This window comes from Cherax quadricarinatus, chromosome 68 (genome assembly GCF_038502225.1).
Source record: "Cherax quadricarinatus isolate ZL_2023a chromosome 68, ASM3850222v1, whole genome shotgun sequence".
NCBI lineage: Eukaryota > Metazoa > Arthropoda > Malacostraca > Decapoda > Parastacidae > Cherax > Cherax quadricarinatus.
The window spans coordinates 5,862,625-5,889,572 of NC_091359.1; the positions used below are offsets into that span (position 1 = coordinate 5,862,625).

The 26,948-nt window shown below is 38.3% G+C and overlaps 1 protein-coding gene across 1 annotated transcript; it reads left to right on the forward strand.

The window, feature by feature from the left end:
* Nucleotides 1-379: 379 nt before the first annotated feature.
* On the forward strand, nucleotides 380-26,948 carry LOC128697788 (geranylgeranyl transferase type-2 subunit alpha). Its single transcript, XM_070099637.1, has 10 exons — nucleotides 380-529; nucleotides 1,454-1,564; nucleotides 1,778-1,896; nucleotides 2,523-2,713; nucleotides 11,759-11,958; nucleotides 12,629-12,729; nucleotides 13,564-13,735; nucleotides 16,617-16,842; nucleotides 17,528-17,656; nucleotides 26,292-26,948. The coding sequence occupies exons 1-10, from the start codon at nucleotides 527-529 to the stop codon at nucleotides 26,723-26,725; spliced, it is 1,686 nt and encodes a 561-aa protein (XP_069955738.1). The 5' UTR covers nucleotides 380-526; the 3' UTR covers nucleotides 26,726-26,948.

The following is a 26,948-nucleotide window of genomic DNA, read 5'->3' on the forward strand; positions in this document are numbered from 1 at the left end:
TGTATTTTTTTGTACCTCTGTATGTGTGCTCAAATTTAAAATAAATAAATAAATAAATAAATAAACATGGACAGCAGGTGTCATGGGAATATATCGTAATATTGTCCAGCCTCACCGGGCAGACCTTACCTAACTTGCGATCCTGTTTGTGAAAATTATTTATCTAGTCGATACAAAATGTGGATAAAACTTTAATATTTCATATATCTTATTATTAATATCTTATTAGTAACATATGTGTAAATTGCCTATAATAACTCCCACTAAAATAAGGTTAGTGACTTATTGCCATTGTGGACTCCAGTGGGAATAAGTCACTTAGACTTTTGGGGGGAATTATTCTAGGTAATTTACACTATATATGATAACTGTACTTGTGTGTACTTGTGCCTAAATAAACTTATTTATTATTCCAGGAAACAATGTTTGAATTATAATTCGCGCAATAATTGCCAAGTTTTAGAGTCCCTTAAGAACACCAACAACAGCCGGGTGTGTCTCCCAGCTGCTCTCAACAACTTATACAATGGTAACTTTTTCCATCTCTCTCACAGTTTTCAACATATTTACTCCTATAAGATGTTACTGTTACACTCTTAACAACGGTGATCTATCATAGTTATGAAGGGACTGCAAACATTAGGAATTTTGATGAGTAATGTTATGAAAGCCGACTTATCTTCATATGATTGTTATTCTTTCTTTTGTACTTATCATTGTTTGATTACATGCAAATTACATTACTTTTGTACTGCATTAATCCAGATCAAAATTGTATTAAATGGTGGGTTCCCCTTTATATAATTTACTATGCAAAACCACTGTAAAAGATTAAAATTGTATATTGAGTTGTAAATAAACACTTCATAATGGGAGTATTTTATCTGTGTATTATATAGTAATAAATTTTAATTTTTGTTACTGGGGGTTAAGATCAAATTTGTTGGGATTTTTAACATGTAAACTACACTGTATACTACACAGAGAAATAAAGTTGTTTTATTGTTTCTGATGGTCAGCCACCCAGGATAACCCAAGAAAGTGCAGAATTTAACCCAGTGGCTTTCTGATATCCTTAGTGTCTTTGATGAATAATTAATGAATGTATAACTGTGGTATTGAGTTCAACATATTTATTATTAGGATAATAAATAATGAGTGATAATGATTAGGTTACTAACCATCCAAATTAATAATCTGGATAAAATTCTTCATCCGATGGGTACTTATAGCCAATTATGACTATTTATAGAAAAATTTAACTATTCTTATTATTCATAGGAGTTAGTGCACTTCAAATAATAATAATAATAATAATAATAGTTATGGTAACACAGGAGGTTAAGTATGAACCCAGAAAGCCTAACAGGTTCATTTCTTCTCAGGTCTTTTTTAGGTCAATTGACTTCTTTGTAGAACTAATTCTAGTTTCTTTAAATTATATTCCTCACAGCATGGACGTTTGAAAATAAAGACAACAGCTGAGCAAGCAGCAGAGAAGCAGAAAGAGAGGGCAGAAAAAAGGAAGTTATATCTTGCAGGACTCACAAAGGCTTTTGCAAAGGTAAAGTGCAATCTAAGAGTTGAAAGAAGAGCGAGTTCTGTATATTTTGCATTATTGCTAACTTTTTTTCCCTTTCATTGTGAACTCTGAATACCTACTCTTGATGCTATTGCTTGAATGTGTTTACCAAGCTATTATTCTTGGAGTGATAGATTTAAAATACTTTTACTAGTTAGAAACATCTGATTGTGATAATTATTTACTGTATTTCAGAGAACATCAGGAATTCACGATGAAGAAGGACTGAAGATAACTGCACAGCTTTTAATAGTAAACCCAGATGTTAGCACACTTTGGAACTTTCGGCGAGAGATTCTCTTAGCCATGAAGGGGTTAGTGGTGTATCAGATACTGTGGGTAGGTAAGACACATAGGCAACAGTTAGGCAACTTTATTCCGAAACGTTTCGCCTACACAGTAGGCTTCTTCGGTCAAATACAGAAAGTAGACAGGAACAGTAGAGATGTGAAGACGATGTAATCAGTCCATCACCCTTGAAGTCGTTGCTTAACTGTTGCCTGTGTGTCTTACCTACCAACCTGTCGGTATTGTATACCATTTTGATGTTCATCAGATACTGTATTCAGATATTAACACTCTTCTTTTTATATTGGATATATACTCATTTTATTACCAAATGTAAAAAGAACCTTCTTTTTGGGTCATCCTGCCTCAGTGGGAGATGACCATTGTAGGAAGGGATCTTTTACATAAATGTTTTAAGTATCTGTACTACATTCACTGTTTCACTGTATACACTGCCTGTATTTCCTCTGACCAAACCTTGTAGAATTCTGGACTAAATGCTGTACTTGGTATTGTTGGTTACTGCTTATGTTATGAGCAATAAGCTTTGCTCATCAAGTACTTTGCTTCTGGAAAGATTTTTGCTTCACTATGTTATTAATAAATATTATGAGATCATAACATTATGATTAACTGATGATACTGCTTTCAGAGAAGATCAAGAGTCATGGGAGAAAAGTCTTACTGGGGAAATGACAATGGTAGAAAATTGTCTAATGAAGAATCACAAAAGTTATGGAGCATGGCACCACCGCTGCTGGGTAATGGAAAACTTCTCCTCGCCACCTTGGACAGCTGAACTAGCACTTTGTGACAAGTACTTGAAAGTAGATGAAAGAAATTGTAAGCATTAATTATGGTGAATTTGATATTAATCATGTAGGCATTAATGAGTTCAGTAGAGGCTTGCTGTAGCTAGTTGTCAGCGTACTTGCATTCAAAGGAGTACTTTACGTGCATAAAATTTGATCTACAACTTGCTAATTTCTCTGTACTATATAAACTTAATTAATGCCTAGTGTGTACTGAAATCCTTAAATAATTTTGATATACAGTATATTCATTCATTCAAATACTAACTAAATGGATTGGATCATATGAACTAACTTTATAAAACTGAATATGTTCATTCAATTTGTACAGGTTGGCATAAGGTATATAAAACCATCCATCAGTATTTTTGTTTGAGATAAATTGTCAGGGAATAGTTACTGATTCGTTCACTTTCATGCCTACAGTGTCCAGAATATCTGTTCTATTTTGTACCCTAGTGTTTCCTGCACTTATCTTCTGACCCCCCAGAATCATGAATATCAATTTGTATTCTACCTTTTGCTAATCTTAAATGTTTTTTTTTTTTTCTCAAGAAAATACTTTCATCATTCAACACTTTCACCTCACTCACACATAATCACTGTTTTTGCAGAGGTGCCCAGAATACAACAGTTTAGAAGTACATACGTATAAAAAATACACAATATATCCCTCTGAACTGCCAATATCCCAAACCCCCTCCTTTAGAGTGCAGGCATTGTACTTCCCATTTCCAGGACTCAGGTCCGGTTATATAAAATAACCGGTTTCCCTGAATCCCTTCACTAAATATTACCCTGCTCACACTCCAACAGCTCGTCAGGTCCCAAATACCATTTCTCCATTCACTCCTATCTAATGCGCTCACGCACGCTTGCTTGCTTGAAATCCAAACCCCTCGCCCACAACACCTCCTTTACCCCCTCCCTCCAACCTTTTCGAGGACGACCTCTACCCCACCTTCCTTCCCTTTCAGATTTATACACACTCCATGTCATTCTACTTCGATCCATTCTCTCTAAATGATCAAACCACCTCAACAAACCCTCTTCAGCCCTCTGGCTAATACTTTTATTAACTGCACACCTTCTCCTAATTTCCACACTCCGAATTTTCTGCATAATATTTACACCACACATTGCCCTTAGACAGGACATCTCCACTGCCTCCAACCGCCTCCTCGCTGCAGCATTTACAACCTAAGCTTCACACCCATATAAGAGTATTGGTACTACTATACTTTCATACATTCCCTTCTTTACCTCCATAGATAACATTTTTTGCCTCCACATATACCTCAATGCACCACTCACCTTTTTTCCTTCATCAATTCTATGATTAACCTCATCCTTCATAACTCCATCCGCCGACACGTCAACTGCCAAATATCTGAAAACATTCACTTCTTCCATACTCCTCTTCTCCAATTTGATATCCAATTTTTCTTTATCTAAATCACTTGATACTCTCATCACCTTACTCTTTTCTATGTTCACTTTCAACTTTCTACCTTTACACACACACTATTCATCCACTAACCTTTGCAATTTTTCTTTAGAATCTCCCATAAGCACAGTATCATCAGCAAAAAGTAACTGTCACTTCCCATTTTGTATTTAATTCAACATAATTTAATCTCACCCCTCTCCCGAACACCCTAGCATTTACTTCTCTTACAACCCGATTTATAAATATATTAAATATATTAAATATATTAAATATATTAAATATATTAAATATATATTAAATATATTAAATATATTAAATATATTAGTAGGTTGGTAAACAGCAACCACCCAGGGAGGTACTACCGTCCTGTCAAGTGAGTGTAAAACGAAAGCCTGTGATTGTTTTACATGATGGTAGGATTGCTGATGTCTTTTGTCTGTCTCATAAATATGCAAGATTACAGGCATGTCTTGCTACTTCTACTTACACTTAGGTCACACTATACATACATGTACACATTTATTTATACACACTCATCTGAGTTTTCTTTGATTTTTATCTTAATAGTTCTTGGTCTTATTAATTTTCCTTTTATATCCATGGGGAAGTGGAATAAGAATCTTTCCTCCATAAGCCATGCGTGTTGTAAAAGTCAACTAAAATGCCGGGAACAATGGGCTAGTAACCCCTTTTCCTGTAAAGATTACTAAAAAGAATAAGAAGAAGAAAATTGTCAAAGTGGGAAGTCTGAATGTGCGTGGATGTTGTGCAGATGATAAGAAAGAGATGATTGTGGATGTTATGAATGAGAAGAAGCTGGATGTCCTGGCTTTAAGTGAAACAAAGCTGAAGGGGGTGGGAGAGTTTCAGTGGAGAGGAATAAATGGGATTAGGTCAGGGGTTTCAAATAGAGTTAGAGCTAAAGAAGGAGTAGCAATAATGTTGAAGGATAAGCTATGGCAGGAAAAGAGGGACTACAAATGTATAAATTCAAGGATTATGTGGAGTAAAATAAAGATTGGATGTGAAAAGTGGGTTATAATAAGCGTGTATGCACCTGGAGAAGAGAGAAGTGTAGAGGAGAGAGAGAGATTTTGGGAAATGTTGAGTGAATGCGTGGGGAGTTTTGAATCAAGTGTGAGAGTAATGGTGGTTGGGGATTTCAATGCTAAAGTGGGTAAAAATGTTATGGAGGGAGTAGTAGGTAAATTTGGGGTGCCAGGGGTAAATGTAAATGGGGAGCCTTTAATTGAGCTATGTGTAGAAAGAAATTTGGTAATAAGTAATACATATTTTATGAAAAAGAGGATAAATAAATATACAAGGTATGATGTAGCACGTAATGAAAGTAGTTTATTAGATTATGTATTGGTGGATAAAAGGTTGATGGGTAGGCTCCAGGATGTACATGTTTATAGAGGGGCAACTGATATATCGGATCATTATTTAGTTGTAGCTACAGTTAGAGTAAGAGGTAGATGGGAAAAGAGGAAGGTGGCAACAACAAGTAAGAGGGAGGTGAAAGTGTATAAACTAAGGGAGGAGGAAGTTCGGGTGAGATATAAGCGACTATTGGCAGAAAGGTGGGCTAGTGCAAAGATGAGTAGTGGGGGGGTTGAAGAGGGTTGGAATAGTTTTAAAAATGCAGTATTAGAATGTGGGGCAGAAGTTTGTGGTTATAGGAGGGTGGGGGCAGGAGGAAAGAGGAGTGATTGGTGGAATGATGAAGTAAAGGGTGTGATAAAAGAGAAAAAGGTAGCTTATGAGAGGTTTTTACAAAGCAGAAGTGTTATAAGAAGAGCAAAGTATATGGAGAGTAAAAGAAAGGTAAAGAGAGTGGTGAGAGAGTGCAAAAGGAGAGCAGATGATAGAGTGGGAGAGGCACTGTCAAGAAATTTTAATGAAAATAAGAAAAAATTTTGGAGTGAGTTAAACAAGTTAAGAAAGCCTAGGGAAAATATGGATTTGTCAGTTAAAAACAGAGTAGGGGAGTTAGTAGATGGGGAGATGGAGGTATTGGGTAGATGGCGAGAATATTTTGAGGAACTTTTAAATGTTAAGGAAGAAACAGAGGTAGTAATTTCATGCACTGGTCAGGGAGGTATACCATCTTTTAGGAGTGAAGAAGAGCAGAATGTAAGTGTGGGGGAGGTACGTGAGGCATTACGTAAAATGAAAGGGGGTAAAGCAGCTGGAACTGATGGGATCATGACAGAAATGTTAAAAGCAGGGGGGGATATAGTGTTGGAGTGGTTGGTACTTTTGTTTAATAAATGTATGAAAGAGGGGAAGGTACCTAGGGATTGGCGGAGAGCATGTATAGTCCCTTTATATAAAGGGAAAGGGGACAAGAGAGACTGTAAAAATTATAGAGGAATAAGCTTATTGAGTATACCAGGAAAAGTGTATGGTAGGGTTATAATTGAAAGAATTAGAGGTAAGACAGAATGTAGGATTGCGGATGAGCAAGGAGGTTTCAGAGTGGGTAGGGGATGTGTAGATCAAGTGTTTACATTGAAGCATATATGTGAACAGTATTTAGATAAAGGTAGGGAAGTTTTTATTGCATTTATGGATTTAGAAAAGGCATATGATAGAGTGGATAGAGGAGCAATGTGGCAGATGTTGCAAGTATATGGAATAGGTGGTAAGTTATTAAATGCTGTAAAGAGTTTTTATGAGGATAGTGAGGCTCAGGTTAGGGTGTGTAGAAGAGAGGGAGACTACTTCCCGGTAAAAGTAGGTCTTAGACAGGGATGTGTAATGTCACCATGGTTGTTTAATATATTTATAGATGGGGTTGTAAAGGAAGTAAATGCTAGGGTGTTCGGGAGAGGGGTGGGATTAAATTTTGGGGAATCAAATTCAAAATGGGAATTAACACAGTTACTTTTTGCTGATGATACTGTGCTTATGGGAGATTCTAAAGAAAATTGCAAAGGTTAGTGGATGAGTTTGGGAATGTGTGTAAAGGTAGAAAGTTGAAAGTGAACATAGAAAAGAGTAAGGTGATGAGGGTGTCAAATGATTTAGATAAAGAAAAATTGGATATCAAATTGGGGAGGAGTAGTATGGAAGAAGTGAATGTTTTCAGATACTTGGGAGTTGATGTGTCGGCGGATGGATTTATGAAGGATGAGGTTAATCATAGAATTGATGAGGGAAAAAAGGTGAGTGGTGCGTTGAGGTATATGTGGAGTCAAAAAACGTTATCTATGGAGGCAAAGAAGGGAATGTATGAAAGTATAGTAGTACCAACACTCTTATATGGGTGTGAAGCTTGGGTGGTAAATGCAGTAGCGAGGAGACGGTTGGAGGCAGTGGAGATGTCCTGTTTAAGGGCAATGTGTGGTGTAAATATTATGCAGAAAATTCGGAGTGTGGAAATTAGGAGAAGGTGTGGAGTTAATAAAAGTATTAGTCAGAGGGCAGAAGAGGGGTTGTTGAGGTGGTTTGGTCATTTAGAGAGAATGGATCAAAGTAGAATGACATGGAAAGCATATAAATCTATAGGGGAAGGAAGGCGGAGTAGGGGTCATCCTCGAAAGGGTTGGAGAGAGGGGGTAAAGGAGGTTTTGTGGGCAAGGGGCTTGGACTTCCAGCAAGCGTGCGTGAGCGTGTTAGATAGGAGTGAATGGAGATGAATGGTACTTGGGACCTGACGATCTGTTGGAGTGTGAGCAGGGTAATATTTAGTGAAGGGATTCAGGGAAACCGGTTATTTTCATATAGTCGGACTTGAGTCCTAGAAATGGGAAGTACAATGCCTGCACTTTAAAGGAGGGGTTTGGGATATTGGCAGTTTGGAGGGATATGTTGTGTATCTTTATATGTGTATGCTTCTAGACTGTTGTATTCTGAGCAACTCTGCAAAAACAGTGATAATGTGCGAGTGTGGTGAAAGTGTTGAATGATGATGAAAGTATTTTCTTTTTGGGGATTTTCTTTCTTTTTTGGGTCACCCTGCCTCGGTGGGAGACGGCCGACTTGTTGAAAAAAAAAAAAAAAAATTAAACAACCATGGTGACATTACACATCCCTGTCTAAGACCTACTTTTACCGGGAAGTAGTCTCCCTCTCTTCTACGCACCCTAACTTGAGCCTCACTATCCTCATAAAAACTCTTTACAGCATTTAGTAACTTACCACCTATTCCATATACTTGCAACATCTCCCACATTGCTTCCCTATCCACTCTATCATATGCCTTTTCTAAATCCATAAATGCAATAAAAACTTCCCTATCTTTATCTAAATACTGCTCACATATATGCTTCAATGTAAACACTTGATTGACACATCCCCTACCCACTCTAAAACCTCCTTGCTCATCTGCAATTTACATTCTGTCTTACCTCTAATTCTTTCAATTATAACCCTACTGTACACTTTTCCTGGTATACTCAGTAAACTTCTTCTTTCAACAAACTGGCCGTATCCCACTGAGGCAGGGTGGCCCAAAAAGGAAAACAAAAGTTTCTCTTTTTAAATTTAGTAATTTATACAGAAGAGGGGGTTACTAGCCCCTTGCTCCCGGCATTTTAGTCGTCTCTTACAACAGGCATGGCTTACGGAGGAAGAATTCTGTTCCACTTCCCCATGGAGATAAGAGGAAATAAACAAGAACTAGAAAGAAAATAGAAAACCCAGAGGGATGTGTATATATATTTTTTTTTTTTTCAACAAACCGGCCGTATCCCACCAAGGCAGGGTGGCCCAAAAAGAAAAACGAAAGTTTCTCTTTTTAAATTTAGTAATTTATACAGGAGAAGGGGTTACTAGCCCCTTGCTCCTGGCATTTTAGTCTCCGCTTACAACACGCATGGCTTACGGAGGAAGAATTCTGTTCCACTTCCCCATGGAGATAAGAGTAAATAAACAACAACAAGAACTAGAAAGAAAATAGAAAAAACCCAGAGGGATGTGTATATATACATATATATGCTTGTACATGCATGTGTAGTGTGTCCTAAGTGTAAGTAGAAGTAGCAAGACGTACCTGAAATCTTGCATGTTTATGAGACAGAAAAAAAGGACACCAGCAATCCTACCATCATGTAAAACAATTACAGGCTTTCGTTTTACACTCACTTGGCAGGACGGTAGTACCTCCCTGGGCGGTTGCTGTCTACCAACCTACTACCTAGAACTCAGTAAACTTATTAATCTATAATTTTTACAATCTCTTTTGTCCCCCTTCCCTTTATATAAAGGGACTATACACGCTCTCCGCCAATCCCTAGGTACCTTCCCTTTTTTATACATTTATTAAACAAAAATACCAACCACTCCACTATGTCCTCCCCTGCTTTTAACATTTCTGTCATGATCTCATCAGTTCCAGGTGCTTTACCCCCTTTCATTCTACGTAATGCCTCATGCACCCTCCCCACACTCACATCCTGCTCTTCTTCACTCCTAAAAGATGGTATACCTCCCTGGCCAGTGCATGAAATTACCGCCTCCCTTTCTTCGTCGATATTTAAAAGTTCCTCAAAATATTCTCGCCATCTACCCAAAACCTCTATCTCCCCATCTACTAACTCCCCTACTCTGTTTTTAACTGACAAATCCATTTGTTCCCTAGGCTTTCTTAACTTGTTTAACTCACTCCAAAATTTTTTTCTTATTTTCATTAAAATTTCCTGACAGTACCTCTCCCACTCTATCATCCACTCTCCTTTTGCACTCTATCATCCGCTCTCCTTTTGCACTCTCTCGCCACTCTCTTCACCTTTCTTTTACTCTCCATATACTCTACTCTTCTTATAACACTTCTGTTTTGTAAATACCTCTCATAAGCTACCTTTTTCTCTTTTATCACACCCTTTATTTCATCATTCCACCAATCACTCCTCTTTCCTCCTGCACTCACCCTCCTATAACCACAAACTTCTGCCCCACATTTTTAAAACCATTCCAACCCTCTTCAACACCCCCCCCCCCCCACTACTCATACCTGCACCAGCCCACCTTTCTGCCAATAGTTGCTTATATTTCACCTGAACTTCCTCCTCCCTAAGTTTATTCACTTTCACCTCCCTCTTACTTGTTGCTGCCATTTTCCTCTTATCCCATCTACCTCTTACTCTAGCTGTAGCTACAACGATATATCAGTTGCCCCTCTATAAACGTGTACATCCTGGAGCCTACCCATCAACCTTTTATCCACCAATACATAATCTAACAAACTATTTTCATTACGTGCTACATCATACCTTGTATATTTATTTATCTCTTCATAAAATATGTATTACTTATTACCAAACCTCTTTCTACACATAGCTCATTTACCCCGGCACCCCAAATTTACCTACTACTCCCTCCACAACATTTTTATCCACTTTAGCATTAAAATCCCCAACCACAAGTACTCTCACACTTGGTTCAAAACCACGTATTCACTCAACATTTCCCAAAATCTCTCTCTCTCTCTCCTCTATACTTCTCTCTTCCCCAGGTGCATATACGTTTACTATAACCCACTTTTCACATCCAACTTCTATTTTACTCCACATAATCCTTGAATTAATACATTTATAGTCCCTCTTTTCCTGCCATAGCTTATCCTTCAACATTACTGCTACTCCTTTAGCTCTAACTCTATTAGAAACCCCTGACCTAATCCCATTTATTGTTCTCCACTGAAACTCTCCCACCCCCTTCAGCTTTGTTTCACTTAAAGCCAGGACATCCAGCTGCTTCTCATTCATAACATCCACAATCATCACTTTCTTATCATTCGCACAACATCCACGCACATTCAGACTTCCGACGTTGACAGTTTTCTTCTTCTTATTCTTTTTAGTAATTATTAAAGGAAAAGGGGTTGCTAGCCCATTGTTCCCGGCATTTTAGTTGACTCTTACAACACGCATGGCTTATGGAGGAAAGATTCTTATTCCACTTCCCCATGGATATAAAAGGAAGAGTACTAAGAACAAGAACTAAGATAAAATCGAAGAAAACTCAGATGAATGTGTATAAATAAACGTGTACATGTATGTTTAGTGTGACCTAAGTGTAAGTAGAAGTAGCAAGACATACCTGTAGCCTTGCATATTTATGAGACAGACAAAAGACACCAGCAATCCTACCATCATGTAAAACAATTACAGGCTTTCGTTTTACACTCGCTTAGCAGGACGGTAGTACCTCCCTGGGTGGTTGCTGTCTACCAACCTACTACCTACACTACTACCTACTTAAATATTTTATGTATTTTGAGATAGTTTCCCTAATTTCCTTGCCATTTTATTTTTTTTATTATTTTGTTAGTTATCTTCAATGAACAATATACCATATCTATCAGTCTTCTTCATTTATTTTTAATTCCATGCCAACATTATTATCATAAACCATAACCCCTCCCACCATTGAGTGGCTACATAGAGCACATACTCATTGATATCAGTGTAAAGGAAATATTTCTATTATTTTGACTCGCTCATTCTCTTTTGCATTTGGAGGGTAGTCAAGAAGTAGGCAGATTGGTCGATAGTACATTTGTGTCATGGTTGTAGAAGGGAAAAAAATAGTCTCTGCCATCCCTTGCACTGAATGACCCATACAGGTTTAGCTTTTCACATCATAACCACTAAATCATAACCACTACATATATTTCAGTTCACTGCTGGGATTATCGTAGATTTGTGGTGGCAGGAAGTGATCAACAACCAGAAGATGAGCTGAAGGTTTCCCAGCACTTGATAGAGCACAACTTGAGCAACTATTCTGCCTGGCATTACCGCTCCAAGCTGCTGCCAGAAGTTTATCCTCCTCCTCCGAACACTCCTCATCCAATATCAGAACATGCATTGATCAAGGTAACATTTTTGACTAAGGATTGAGAAAATATTTGTAAATTTTGAGAGTTAGCAAATACTGTAGTATACGTAATTTTTTTGTTATTAATTATCTTAATGTTATTTATCTTACAAAAACATTGCTTTCTAAATTTTTTGTTCAGATTTATCTTTGGAAATAATAGTTACTGTAGTAGGAAAGTGTAATGATTAGTGTTTGCAGAGTTTTAACCCTTTAACTGTGTCTGACGTACTAGTACTCACTGCTGTTGCCGATTAGTGATCTATTTTTTCACCAAATTCAACACACCATAAAACTGCAAGTTTTTATCAGATTTTACTCATTTTAGTCTTATTCAGTTCAGAAAGACAAACTCTTATATAACTGTAAGGAAAAATATTTTTTTTGTTTAAAATCTTCTTAAGTTGAAAGTTTAAGAAGTATGATCAGAATTCGGTGCAGTACTATTTGTACAATGTCTTTTGGTGCAGAATTTAAGGTTTATTTGCTTATCCTGAGTTTTATGATAACTTACTGACTGTACAGAAGCTTCGGTTTACCTGTAAATATTCGTGTTGTATCCTTTGTTTCATGAAATCAGTTTGTCAGCAGTGTTAATTTTGGGTTGATTTAATAAGCATCAGTTATAATTTATTATTTCTCCACATTAGCTTGGTTCTTTTCTCTTAGGAACTGAAAACGGTAGTTGAAGCTGTGTTCACTGATCCTTCAGACCAGAGTCCTTGGTTTTTCTTGAGATGGCTGGTCAACAGACAAGAAAAAACTCCAAGGTAACTTTTTAATGATAATACAGGCATACCTTGCTAATACAGTGGGGTAGGTTCCAGACCACCACTGCCATAAAGTGAATCACAGCTTTTTTTTTTTCACTTGCCAGTGCATATAAAAGCCTAAAATCATGTTTACACTATAATTTATTGAGTGAGTGAACATTTTAGAAAAAGTAATTATTAAAGGAAGGCTGAAGGGGATTGTGGAGCTTTATCATCTGAGCCTTCAACTCGCTCGATTCAGCTGAATTGCTGAAAATAATAAATATGAATATGTGAATGGAGACGAATGGTACTTGGGACCTGACGATCTGTTGGAGTGTGAGCAGGGTAATATTTAGTGAAGGGATTCAGGGAAACCGGTTATTTTCATATAGTCGGGCTTGAGTCCTGGAAATGGGAAGTACAATGCCTGCACTTTAAAGGAGGGGTTTGGGATATTGGCAGTTTGGAGGGATATGTTGTGTATCTTTATATCTGTATGCTTCTAGACTGTTGTATCCTGAGCACCTCTGCAAAAACAGTGATAATGTGCGAGTGTGGTGAAAGTGTTGAATGATGATGAAAGTATTTTCTTTTTGGGGATTTTCTTTCTTTTTTGGGTCACCCTGCCTCGGTGGGAGACGGCCAACTTGTTGAAAAAAAAAAATATATGTATTAGTGAGGTATGCCTTTGTATTATTAAATTCATTATTTTATATCATTTATTTGTCTTATTAATTTACCAGAACACAGGATTTAGTCCTGGTAATTTTGATGTATTTACATACCATGCGACCTTAAAAAGTAGAAGAGCTGAAAAAATAAGAAAACATAATTTATTGTATGTTACAGGATGCTGCAGGTTGGATATGTTCGTAATAAAGAGAATGCTGGCCTACTCATTTGTGTGTTCTCTCAGCCTGTGCTGGAGACAGAAGTGGCTCTTGTTCGTGTGGATGGTTCAGACTCTGATGAACCTTTGTTGTGGTATACACCAAATAATGAGAAATACTCTTATGTTTGGGTAAGTTAGAATAACATAACAGTACTTTTGTGTGAGTTAATAACTAAATATTTACTTCTGTATCTCACTTCTTACAGGTTGATAACTTGCATGTGAGTGGGGAAAGAATTGCTAGTCTGGAGCTTGATATAGCAGGTTTGATAAGAGTTCACATTATAGCACATAGTACTCGCCTATCATTAGTGCCTCTTGTACATGACAGGGGTCTAAACATTGCTGAAGAGGTTCTTGGTATGGAGAGTGAAACATTTAGTTTCACTCTCCATACCAGCTGATTATTCACAGTAGTAGAGTTCTATATTTTATCCATGATTAAGAAATATATTTGCATCTTATATATTGTAATTTTGTGAAGGGATTCAGGTTAGCCAGACTTGAGTCCTGGAGGTGGGAAGTACAGTGCCTGCACTCTAAAGGAGGGATTTGGGATATTTACTATTTGGAGGGACATCTAAATTCATATCTGCATGCCTCTGGCAAGACAGTGATAGTGTGAATGATGGTGAAAGTGTTTCTTTTTCAGGATACCCTGCCTCTGTGGGAGACGGCCAGCGTGTTAAAAAAATAAAATATTGTAATTTTCCATAAAGATTCATGAACATGATTAAAATGAACAATTTGATGCATGTTTTTTATACAAAAGAGAGAGCTGGGAAAAAACAAGTACTGAATGGCTTTCCATATGCAAATTGGATATGGAAATATGGATACTACATAGGTTTGGTGTGTACATTATGGTGCCTTTTGTACATTTAATAAATTCATGAATAAATTAGTCTTTTTCTACATACATTGTTGTACATATTTAGTACATCATGAAGATTGAAATGGGAAGTACAATGCCTGCACTGTAAAGGAGGGGTTTAGGATATTGGTAGTTTGGAAGGACGTCTAAACTGTGGTGATGAATGGTTTGAAAAACCGACAAGTTGAAGATTGAGACACTTATGCAGCATATGGGAATCTTTATTCAGGAAACGTTTCGCCACACAGTGGCTTCATCAGTCCAATACAAAGAGGAAGGCGTAAGGAGAGGAGGAGAATGAGGTAATCAGTCCCTCAACCTGGAGTCGATGTGTTCAGTCCATCAATCTTGTAGAATGTACAGCATAGGGCCGTAGACGTGGCTTATATACTGTAGTGAGGTGACGTGAAGCAGGTGGAGGCGGGGTCATAGTGGTACCATCCACTAGTCGAAGTAGGTCTTCGTCCAAAGGTTGAACAAGTGTTGAAGAATTCTTTGTAACAAGATCCCATGATGCTGCAGTGTCTGACAGTTGTGATGAATGGTTTGAAAAACCGACAAGTTGAAGATTGAGACACTTATGCTGCATAAGTGTTAGTGGATGAGTTTGAGAATGTGTGTAAAGGTAGAAAGTTGAAAGTGAACATAGAAAAGAGTAAGGTGATGAGGGTATCAAATGATTTAGATAAAGAAAAATTGGATATCAAATTGGGGAGGAGGAGTATGGAAGAAGTGAATGTTTTCAGATACTTGGGAGTTGACGTGTCGGCGGATGGATTTATGAAGGATGAGGTTAATCATAGAATTGATGAGGGAAAAAAGGTGAGTGGTGCGTTGAGGTATATGTGGAGTCAAAAAACGTTATCTATGGAGGCAAAGAAGGGAATGTATGAAAGTATAGTAGTACCAACACTCTTATATGGGTGTGAAGCTTGGGTGGTAAATGCAGCAGCAAGGAGACGGTTGGAGGCAGTGGAGATGTCCTGTCTAAGGGCAATGCGTGGTGTAAATATTATGCAGAAAATTCGGAGTGTGGAAATTAGGAGAAGGTGTGGAGTTAATAAAAGCATTAGTCAGAGGGCAGAAGAGGGGTTGTTGAGGTGGTTTGGTCATTTAGAGAGAATGGATCAAAGTAGAATGACATGGAAAGCATATAAATCTATAGGGGAAGGAAGGAGGGGTAGGGGTCGTCCTCGAAAGGGTTGGAAAGGGGGGGTAAAGGAGGTTTTGTGGGCTAGGGGCTTGGATTTCCAGCAAGCGTGCATGAGCGTGTTAGATAGGAGTGAATGGAGGCGAATGATACTTGGAACCTGACGATCTGTTGGAGTGTGAGCAGGGTAATATATAGTGAAGGGATTCAGGGAAACCGGTTATGTTCATATAGTCGGACTTGAGTCCTGGAAATGGGAAGTACAATGCCTGCACTTCAAAGGAGGGGTTTGGGATATTGGCAGTTTGGAGGGATATGTTGTGTATCTTTATACGTATATGCTTCTAAGCTGTTGTATCCTGAGCACCTCTGCAAAAGCAGTGATAATGTGGGAGTGTGGTGAAAGTGTTGAATGATGAAAGTATTTTCTTTTTGGGGATTTTCTTTCTTTTTTGAGTCACCCTGCCTCGGTGGGAGACAGCCGACTTGTTGGAAAAAAAAAAAAATATGTAGAGAGAATGGAGCAGAGCAGAATGACTTCAAGAGTGTATCAGTCTGTAGTGGAAGGAAGGCGGGGTAGGGGTCGGCCTAGGAAAGGTTGGAGGGAGGAGGTAAAGGAGGGTTTGTGTGCGAGGGGCTTGGACTTCCAGCAGGCATGCGTGAGCGTGTTTGACAGGATTGAATGGAGACAAATGGTTTTTAATACTTGACGTGCTGTTGGAGTGTGAGCAAAGTAACATTTATGAAGGGGTTCAGGGAAACCGGCAGGCCGGACTCGAGTCCTGGAGATGGGAAGTACAGTGCCTGCACTCTGAAGGAGGGGTGTTAATGTTGCAGTTTAAAAACTGTAGTGTAAAGCACCCTTCTGGCAAGACAGTGATGGAGTGAATGATGGTGAAAGTTTTTCTTTTTCGGGCCACCCTGCCTTGGTGGGAATCGGCCAGTGTGATAATAAAAAAAATAAATATTTGTTTTTTATACATCAGGTGGCAAAATTGCAGCTTTCTTCAGATGAGGCACATGCTGTCCAAATAAACATCAATTCCTCAATGAAGAAGACATTATCTGTAGATGTTGGGTCAACCCAGGCCATAGAATGGGTTACAGCATTAGATGTTTGCGGGGAAGAGCTGTCTGATACAACTCGATCAACGCTTGAAGAAGTAAAGGAAAATTGTGTTACTTTGGATGAATTAGATCCTGGTAACAAATGTGAGTATTGTATGTTTTGATTTTTCAAAATTTGGCTCTGACCTAACCTTTTAACTAAAATAATTTTCTGGCAATCAGTTGACTGTATTATGTTAAAAATGTGGTAACATGCACCCATAGCTTCAGGTGCCTTATGATGTGTTGTCCAGGTAAGTATTCTCTTGGTCTCACTTAGAAGTGTATTCAGGACTATCCTCACAATTCTATCATTATTATCCTATTTTTGGTAAATAAATGACAGGGATATAAATACAGCAGTGATGTGGTGTTGGTTACCCTCTGTCATCCTTGACCATTCAGTATTTTGTTCCTTGTCATTCACACCATGTAGAATACACAGTCTTGCTCAGACATACCTGACTCAGCATTGAGTTGGAATTAGATGTAAATATGGAATAAACTGATTAGTGCTGGTAACCAAAACTGGTTGACTACTGTGATGGGTAGCACTAACATGGCCCTCATTTCGTTTCTTAATTTAGCACTTCACCAGCGTTTAAACTGATGTAAGTTGAAAATAAACCAGTGGAACAGGAGCAGTTAAAGTAGGGATGTTAATCTGAACAATCAGTTACCCAGAATTGAATGTGTAAGGAGCAAATGATTGTATTCTACACTTTATTTCCTGTACATTAATAAAAAATAATTGGGTTAGCATTTCTTTTAATCCATCGCTTGTTTTTAGGGGTCCTGCTGACCTTGGTTGATGTCATGTGGGCTTTAGACTCCCACACACACCAAAAGAAGATCCACAGTTACCTCTCTCAGCTGGAGGAGCTCGACCCTCTTCGCAGTACATATTATTTGGATATGAGTAAGTGGTCAAGATTAGTACTTTTTTTTTCATTAGTTTACAGTAACTTTGTGACTTTTATACAAATTTGCTTGTGTCCTTTAAGAGCAGGAATAACACCTTCCATGCTCTTGGAATGAATTTAGCAGGTACTGTACTTGGAAAGCTCTTGCAAATATATGGTCTCTACTTTAATCGGGATCTTAGATCATACACTTTTATATTGATGGGGGAAGTACTAAATTCCTATGGTTTATACAGTTCTTGAACCATTGATAAATGAAACATTTGTGCAACATTTAGGTATCTTTATTCCAGAAACATTTTGCCAACCAGTGGCTTCAATCCAGTGCAGCAAATGGTGGAAGATGAGTAGTTTGAGGTAATCAGTCCCTCAGCCTGGAGTTGACCTCCTCATGTTCCATTGTTCTCTGCACTGGACTGAAGAAGCCACTGGCTGTCAAATTGTCTCCAAGGTAATATTTATGAAGTGATTCAGGGACACCAGTTAGCCAAACTTGAGTCCTGGAGGTGGAAAAGCACAGTGCCTGCACTCTGAAGGAGGGATGGGGATATCTACAGTTTTAACCCCTTCAGGGTCCAAGGCCAAAATCTGAAGTGGTGCTCCAGTGTCCAATAAATTTAAAAAAAAAAAAAAAAAAAAAAAAAATTTTTTTCTTACAGAATTAAAGAGCATATTTTTGTGAAGGTAATAAGACAAAAAAAAAATTCTGATCAGTACTTACCGAGATACAGTGCCAAGAAGTTTGTCAAAAATGATGTGGTGGCGGAAACATCGACGAATTCCACATACGCTCATTACATTATTTTGCGGTTTTTATTGTTTTTTCTTTTCTTTTCCAATTTTTTTCTATTCCTACTAACATTTGGGGCCTGAGAGACCAATACTGTATATAATGTATATATATAAACTCACTATTGAACACAATAACCGCACTAAAGTTATTATCATATTATTGTTTACCACTGTTGTTTATTACAATAAACATGCACAAATCTTGTATAATACTAATGTTCTATCATATATTTACATATTTACAATCACTGGACATGGTTTTAGAACTGCTGGAGCTTGTGGAACTCCTTGAAACAAGGCACCATGCACAGAGGCACCTTACATTCCTCACACATAAACTGAGTGTCTTTGCGTCTTTGTTGCCGTCGTTTTGTTTGTGCACAGACGATGCATCTCTTCTGAGCAAATTTCTTCAGAGTTGAAGGAAGTTGTATTATGAAATGATCACCTTCCCTCCTCAAACGCTTGGGTATATCCTGAGGAATTCGAGGACCGTGTTGTATAGCAGGTGTTGTTACCTGGTACTTCATTATGAGTTGTCTGACAACAGACAAACAAAATTCACCATACGGTGGTCTGTTGCCAGTCTTTATTTGGTACATATTATATGCATTGAGCATTGAAATGTCCATGAGATGGAAGAAAAGTTTCATGTACCACTTGTAACTCTTACGAACACAGTCAACAAAACCAATCTGCATGTCACATTTGTCAACCAAGTGCATGTTTTGTGTATAATCAATCACTGTCACTGGTTTTCGAATACGTTCATTAGTCACTCGATCAACTTTGCCACTGTCTTGCATTTCATTACGGTGAATGGTTGTCAACAATGTGACATCTCGTTTGTCATGCCACCGTAATGTCATGATGTCATTGGCAGTAAACACCTGCACGTCATCACCACGAGCACCTGCGTTGAGCCTGGGCATATGTTTACGATTAGAACGCACTGTGCCACACACGTCTTGTTCACTCGCATGAAATCACTGAGTAATGGGCTTGTGTACCAGTTATCGGTATATAATGTATGCCCCTTACCAAGATAAGGTGCCATCATGTTTCTTACTACGTCACCTGAGATACCCAATAACATCTTGGTATCTTTCAATGTTTTACTACCCGTGTATACAACAATATCCAACACCAGGCCACTGTCACAATCACAGAGTACAAACAGTTTTATACCAAAGCATTTCCTCTTGCTCGGTATATACTGCTTGAATGACAGTCTACCTTTGAACAAAATCAAAGACTCGTCAATTACAAGATTTTTGAATGGATAAAAGTATATGCTGAACTTTTGTTTGAGATACATGAAAACATTTCTAATCTTGTATAACCTGTCACTTCTGTCAGGCCTGGTTTTGTCAGAGAAGTGCAACATACGTAAGAGTAAGATAAACCTGTTCACTGGTATGATTTCACTGAAGACTGGGGTAGAAATTAGCCGATCTGTGGACCAGTATGCTTTTATATTATGCTTATAGACGTGAGGCATAAGCATTATTGTTGCAAAAAGCAAATACATTTCTGCAACAGTCGTCTCTTTCCACCTGTGTAGTCTTGACTGTGGTGATAAGATCGTATTTGCCATGGTGTACTCAAAATACTTATTACTTTCCCTGACAATAATTTCCATCAATGGCTGGTCAAAGAATAATTCAAAGAATTCCAGTTCATTGGCCGTGGTTCCAAGGGGACAAGTAGGTAGAATTCCACTTTGAGAGTCATCAAAGTGGTGAGGCCTGGGAACAAAATTGGGATTTTGCTGCCAATCCCACATACGGTTTGCTGGTGGATACTGGACATCATAGGCTGGTTGTGCGGGTGGTTGTGGTTGTGGTGGGCTGGTGGCTGGCGCTCCGCTTTGTCCTTGAACTGACGAGTCAGCAGCGTGGGTCCCAGCGTAGCCTGGTGAGTCACGCATGGCGGTGCCACTACCATCACCACTAACACCATCCACTGATGCCTGTGGTCTATCCATGCCAAGTGTAGCCACATCATCCTCACTATCACTACCTAAAACTGGTGTTGGGCCACGGGATGTACTCCAAGATGTACTCCGTCCCCTGGGCGCAGCATAGGGTACACTACCCGAGCTCATGCGGCGGTGAACATACTGACGCTTCACTGGTGAATATGATTCCTCACTATCACTACTCGAATGATCGTCGAGCACAATAAAATCACAGTCCACGTCACTATCATCATCATTACTGAAGTCAGAGGCCTGGCCACGCGAAAATATTAGTTTTCTCTTGCAATGAGGAACAACCGACCGTGAGTCACGAGTGCCCACACCAGAGGTAGAAGGTTGAGGATCGTCAGGGTTTTCTGCACTATTATCGATATCCTGGTCATTCTTTTCGGTCACTAACTAATCAAAGCCGTAGAATTCGTCTTCATTTCCACTTCCATCAGTGTCAGAACTATCAGATAGGAAGAGGAGAGTCCCAATTTTCCGGGGAGTGAGAGCTGACTTGCGACGAGGCATGGTGAACAAGGGTAACTGAGCCGGCGTTCCCACAATGCTATGCGGGTGCCTAGATTTTTTGTTTATGGCGCACACCCACCACGCAGACCCGTTCTCTCACATGTAGGCCTATGAGCATTTTCGCGCTAAATTTGACGGCGCTAGAATTTTGGTGTAGATCTATGGTTTGGACACTCAACGTGAAGCCGTAGATCTACGGGACGGACCCTGAAAGGGTTAACGAGGAGCTGCTCAAAATATCGACTTGGATGACAGCCAATAAACTTACACTTAACACTGGCAAAACCTACTATAGTATTATGTTTGGTAGCAGAGCAGGTGTTGCGCAACTTAACATTAAGATCGACAACACTCTAATTGCCAGACATAATGAGGGCAAATTCCTTGGCCTATACCTCGACAACAACCTAAATTTCAGCACCCATATCCAACACAACAAAAAAAGTATCCAAAACGGTGGGGATCCTCTCCAACATACGATACTACGTGCCGCAAACTGCCCCTCTCACACTATACCATTCACTTATATATCCATACCTCACCTATGCTATCTGTGCTTGGGGTTCAACTGCAGCAACACACCTAAAGCCAATAATAACCCAACAAAAAGCCGCAGTAAGAATAATCACTAAATCCCATCCCTGGCAACACCTCCCCCCCACTCTTCATAGGTCTAAACTTACTCCCTGTTCAGAACATCCACACTTACTACTGTGCAGTCTATATCTACAGGACCTTAAATTCCAATATTAACCTTGACCTAAAACGCTTTCTTGATAGTTGTGACGGGATCTACAGGCATAACACCAGACACAAACATCTCTGACATTCCCCGTGTTCGACTAAACCTTTACAAAAATTCAATGTATTTCAAAGGACCTAAAATCTGGAACACCCTACCTGAAAACTCTAGAACTGCAGACACATTCATCACTTTCAAAACTACAGTTAGAAAACATCTTATCTCCCTGATACACCCCGATAACTAACTACATGATAACCACCTGGTGGTTCACAATTACACTCGCTCACCCACTGACTATAAACCCAGAAATACTAATCTTAATCTTAAAATAATAAATCCTAACTAGTCATAAATTTGCCTATGATACTCCAATATAAACACTTTGTATTGTGCCAAAACAAAAGCATTCACATTGCTAAACTCACAAATTATGATGTAGTCACTTAGCCTTACTACCATAATCTGTAAGGATTTAATGTTAAGAATTAATCTAAGTCTGCCCGAAATGCCTAGCCATGCTAGGTGTTCTAGTGACCCCCCTCTGTAATTAGTATTTTATAACATGTAAACCACACAATACCCAAAACCTGTAAACCCCACATTGTAACCCTTATAGAGAATAAACTTGAATTGAATATGTTAATTTTTTTTTTTTTTTAAGCAACTTGATTTTCTGAACCTCTTGACTAGCTGTCAAGTAGAGATTGTCGAGTAGGATTTTAGTAGCTTGGCATGAATTGTACTATATTTTGGAGAAATACTAATGAAAAGTAATTTAATGGTTTAAGTATTGTTTAAGAATGGATCCTCAGCATTTCTTCCTCTTTTCTTTTAATAAAATTTTGCTTTCAATAATCTTTTCAGCTATTTTTAAAATATTAATTTCTCAGTCTTCTACCCCTCTTTTCAGACTTCAATCATTATAGTGCATATACGTATCTGTTTACAATATAGGTAGAAGGTTGGTAGACAGCAACCACCCAGGGAGGTACTACTGTCCTGCCAAGTGAGTGTAAAACAGAAACCTGTAATTGTTTTACAGGATGGTAGGAGTGCTGGTGTCTTTTTTTCTGTCTCATAAACATGCAAGATTTCAGATACGTCTTGCTACTTCTACTTATACTTAGGTCACACTACACATACATTTTTTTATTTTTTTTTATTATCACACCAAGGCAGGGTGGCCCGAAAAAGAAAAACTTTCACCATCATTCACTCCATCACTGTCTTGCCAGAAGGGTGCTTTACACTATAGTTTTTAAACTGCAACATTAACACTCCTCCTTCAGAGTGCAGGCACTGTACTTCCCATTTCCAGGACTCAAGTCCGGCCTGCCGGTTTCCCTGAACCCCTTCATAAATGTTACTTTGCTCACACTCCAACAGCACGTCAAGTATTAAAAACCATTTGTCTCCATTCACTCCTATCAAACACGCTCACGCATGCCTGCTGGAAGTCCAAGCCCCTCGCACACAAAACCTCCTTTACCCCCTCCCTCCAACCTTTCCTAGGCCGACCCCTACCCCGCCTTCCTTCCACTACAGAATGATACACTCTTGAAGTCACTCTGTTTCGCTCCATTCTCTCTACATGTCCAAACCACCTCAACAACCCTTCCTCAGCCCTCTGGACAACAGTTTTGGTAATCCTGCACCTCCTCCTAACTTCCAAACTACGAATTCTCTGCATTATATTCACACCACACATTGCCCTCAGACATGACATCTCCACTGCCTCCAACCTTTCCTCACTGCAACATTCATCACCCATGCTTCACACCCATATAAGAGCGTTGGTAAAACTATACTCTCATACATTCCCCTCTTTGCCTCCAAGGACAAAGTTCTTTGTCTCCACAGACTCCTAGGTGCACCACTCACCCTTTTCCCCTCATCAATTCTATGATTCACCTCATCTTTCATAGACCCATCCGCTGACACGTCCACTCCCAAATATCTGAATACATTCACCTTGTACATACATGTACAAGCATATATATACACACCCCTCTGGGTTTTCTTCTATTTTCTTTCTAGTTCTTGTTCTTGTTTATTTCCTCTTATCTCCATGGGGAAGTGGAACAGAATTCTTTCTCCGTAAGCCATGCATGTTGTAAGAGGCGACTAAAATGCTGGGAGCAAGGGCCTAGTAACCCCTTCTCCTGTATAAATTACTAAATTTAAAAAGAGAAACTTTTGTTTTTCTTTTTGGGCCACCCTGCCTTGGTGGAATACGGCCGGTTTGTTGGAAAAAAAAATTTACTGTGTGCTGCTGTTTAATTTCTGTGTGCATACATAAAGATCTGTTTTCTCATTATACACATTGCTACTCTAGTTTAATCATCATCAGTGTGAAAGCAACAGGTATCTAAATTCATATTTGGAGTATATACAGTAGGGCCCCACTTATACGGCTGGTTAGGTTCCAGGCTACCGCCGTAAAGCGGAAACCGCCGTAAAGTGGAACACCCTTTTTTTCCACTTACAAATGCATACAAACACTAGATAACAAGTTTACACTAACATATATTAAGTTAGCAAAAGAACCAGGCATCAAAAAACAATAAAAAAGTACAATACACACACAGTGCACTCATTACTTACCTTAAAATATTTATAGTTTTAATCTAGGGTGAGACAAGTAGTATTTATTGTAAGAAATCAAGTGTGGTATGTATGGTAGTCAGCCAGGCTACCATACCAGGCCACCCCACCCACACATACAATTCTATGATATTTAAGCATCCCAGAGCGATAAAATGTATATACAGTTCACTCATTACTTACCTTAAAATATTTGTAGTCTTAATATAGGGTCAGGAGTAAGTAAATGAGATAAAACGAATAAATGAGAGAGAGAAAGAATGAGTGCATGAGAGAGGACAGGCGCAGAGTTACGTAAACAAACCAGGCGAAGGTAAGTTTTGTAAACAAAGTGTACACGTCTGGTTTGTGTACAAGTTACATTGTGTACAGGTTGTCTCTACATTGATACGGTAGAATAAATAAAGAAGAACACTCCCATTCTCATGTAACATCATTTTGAGAAGAAATGATGCTCTGAGTGAAGGCAATGGAAATAAGTCACTCTGACTTTTTCGGGTTATCCTAGGTTCTCTACACATATGTTATGTATGATAATCTATGTAACTGTATTTGTGTATACCCGAATAAACTTACATACATACGAAAGGAATAATTTTCTACAGTTACCCCCAGTAACACATTTTCTCTTATGTTAGATTAGAGAAAATGTTATTCTTGGCATCACTAGTACAAGTTATCTGGCTACCACATCTCATATTTGTTTATTTATTCTACTGTAGGGTGTATTTATCATCTTTTTATGTTATGTATCGTGCTTATTATATAATTTTGAAAAAAATATCATGGATGGATTAATGAAAATGTGTATATTAACGTAATATACAACATTTAATGAGACTCGGTGATTATTATTATCTTTTCTAATATGGCGTCACTTGTGCAAGTTGTCTGCTACCACATCTCATATTTTTTTTTTTTTTTTTTTTTCAACAAGTCGGCCATCTCCCACCGAGGCAGGGTGACCCAAAAAAGAAAGAAAATCCCCAAAAAGAAAATACTTTCATCATCATTCAACACTTTCACCACACTCGCACATTATCACTGTTTTTGCAGAGGTGCTCAGAATACAACAGTCTAGAAGCATACACATATAAAGATACACATATCCCTCCAAACTGCCAATATCCCAAACCCCTCCTTTAAAGTGCAGGCATTGTACTTCCCATTTCCAGGACTCAAGTCCGACTATATGAAAATAACCGGTTTCCCTGAATCCCTTCACTAAATATTACCCTGCTCACACTCCAACAGATCGTCAGGTCCCAAGTACCATTCGTCTCCATTCACTCCTATCTAACACGCTCACGCATGCTTGCTGGAAGTCCAAGCCCCTTACCCACAAAACCTCCTATTTATGTTTATTTATTCTATTGTGGGGTGTATTTATCATCTTTTATGTTATGTATCGTGTTTATTATATAATTTTGAAAAAATATCATAGATGGATTAATGAAAATGTGTATTTAACGTAATATACGACATTTAAATGAGACTCGATGATTATTATTATCATTACTAATATGATGTCTGGAGACATAAGACACTCTTACTGATTTTAATGTGTACCTGCATGCCAACACAGTATGTAAGTTTATTTAAGTACAGGTATACATAAGTATAATTATCAGAGTATATATAAAATATGAAATAACTTTTAAAAACATTTGAAATTTTGGAGTTTCCAGACAAAATGGAGAGACTTAGTGCTTACTGAGCTCACAAAGAATGTAAACAAACAGGGTGGGGCGCGGTGACCGTATTAGAAAGTCAGGTGGGAGGAGCCGTATAGTGAGTTTTGGTCATAATTTGAAATGACCGTATTAGCAGAACGCCGTAAAGCGGGGCCCTGCTGTACTTGGAGAGGGTTTCGGGAGTCAACGCCCCCATGGCCTGGTCTGACCAGGCCTCGCATTAACATCGCTTCGTTTTTTTAAATTTTGTGATTTAAAAAATATTGAATTTATTGCTGATCTTTCATTATCTTTTTCAGAAAGCAAATTGGCCATGGAGACAGCTCTGAAACAACATAGGATTATTGCCGAAAGTGGTAGTAAGTTCCAGCTTTCAGATTATCATCTTACTAGGATTACTTTGAGCCATCTCCTTGCCAGCACTGCAAATGTTGATCTAAGTTGTAATAATCTTACTTCTATTTCTTCTTTAGAAAATCTTGTTGCTTGTAGAATGTTGAATTTGGATAATAATCAGATCCAGAACCTTGCCCCATTAGCTAGTTTGACTTCCCTTGAAACACTGTCTCTGGCAAACAACAAAATAGAAAATTTAGATCAAATTAAATTCTTAGAAGGGCTGCCAACTCTGACAGAGCTTAATGTAAGTTCAAACCCAATATGTGATCTTCAGAACATTGATGAAGATATTAAGAAAACATTACCAAATGTACGATCATTAATTCTTTGTTGAAAATGTCCTTAATTTAGCATTATAGTACTACTATAATTATGCCTATCTTATAAATTTAAGTCATTATTTTATTTCTTGTTATACAGGTATTGTACATGTCATTGTGTAAAGTATAATAGCACAAATTCATAATAGATTATTACATAATGATTGTTTAAGGCAGCTGTAGCACTGAATTATTACTGTAATAAAATGGCACTTCTAATTATGAGATGCTCATTAA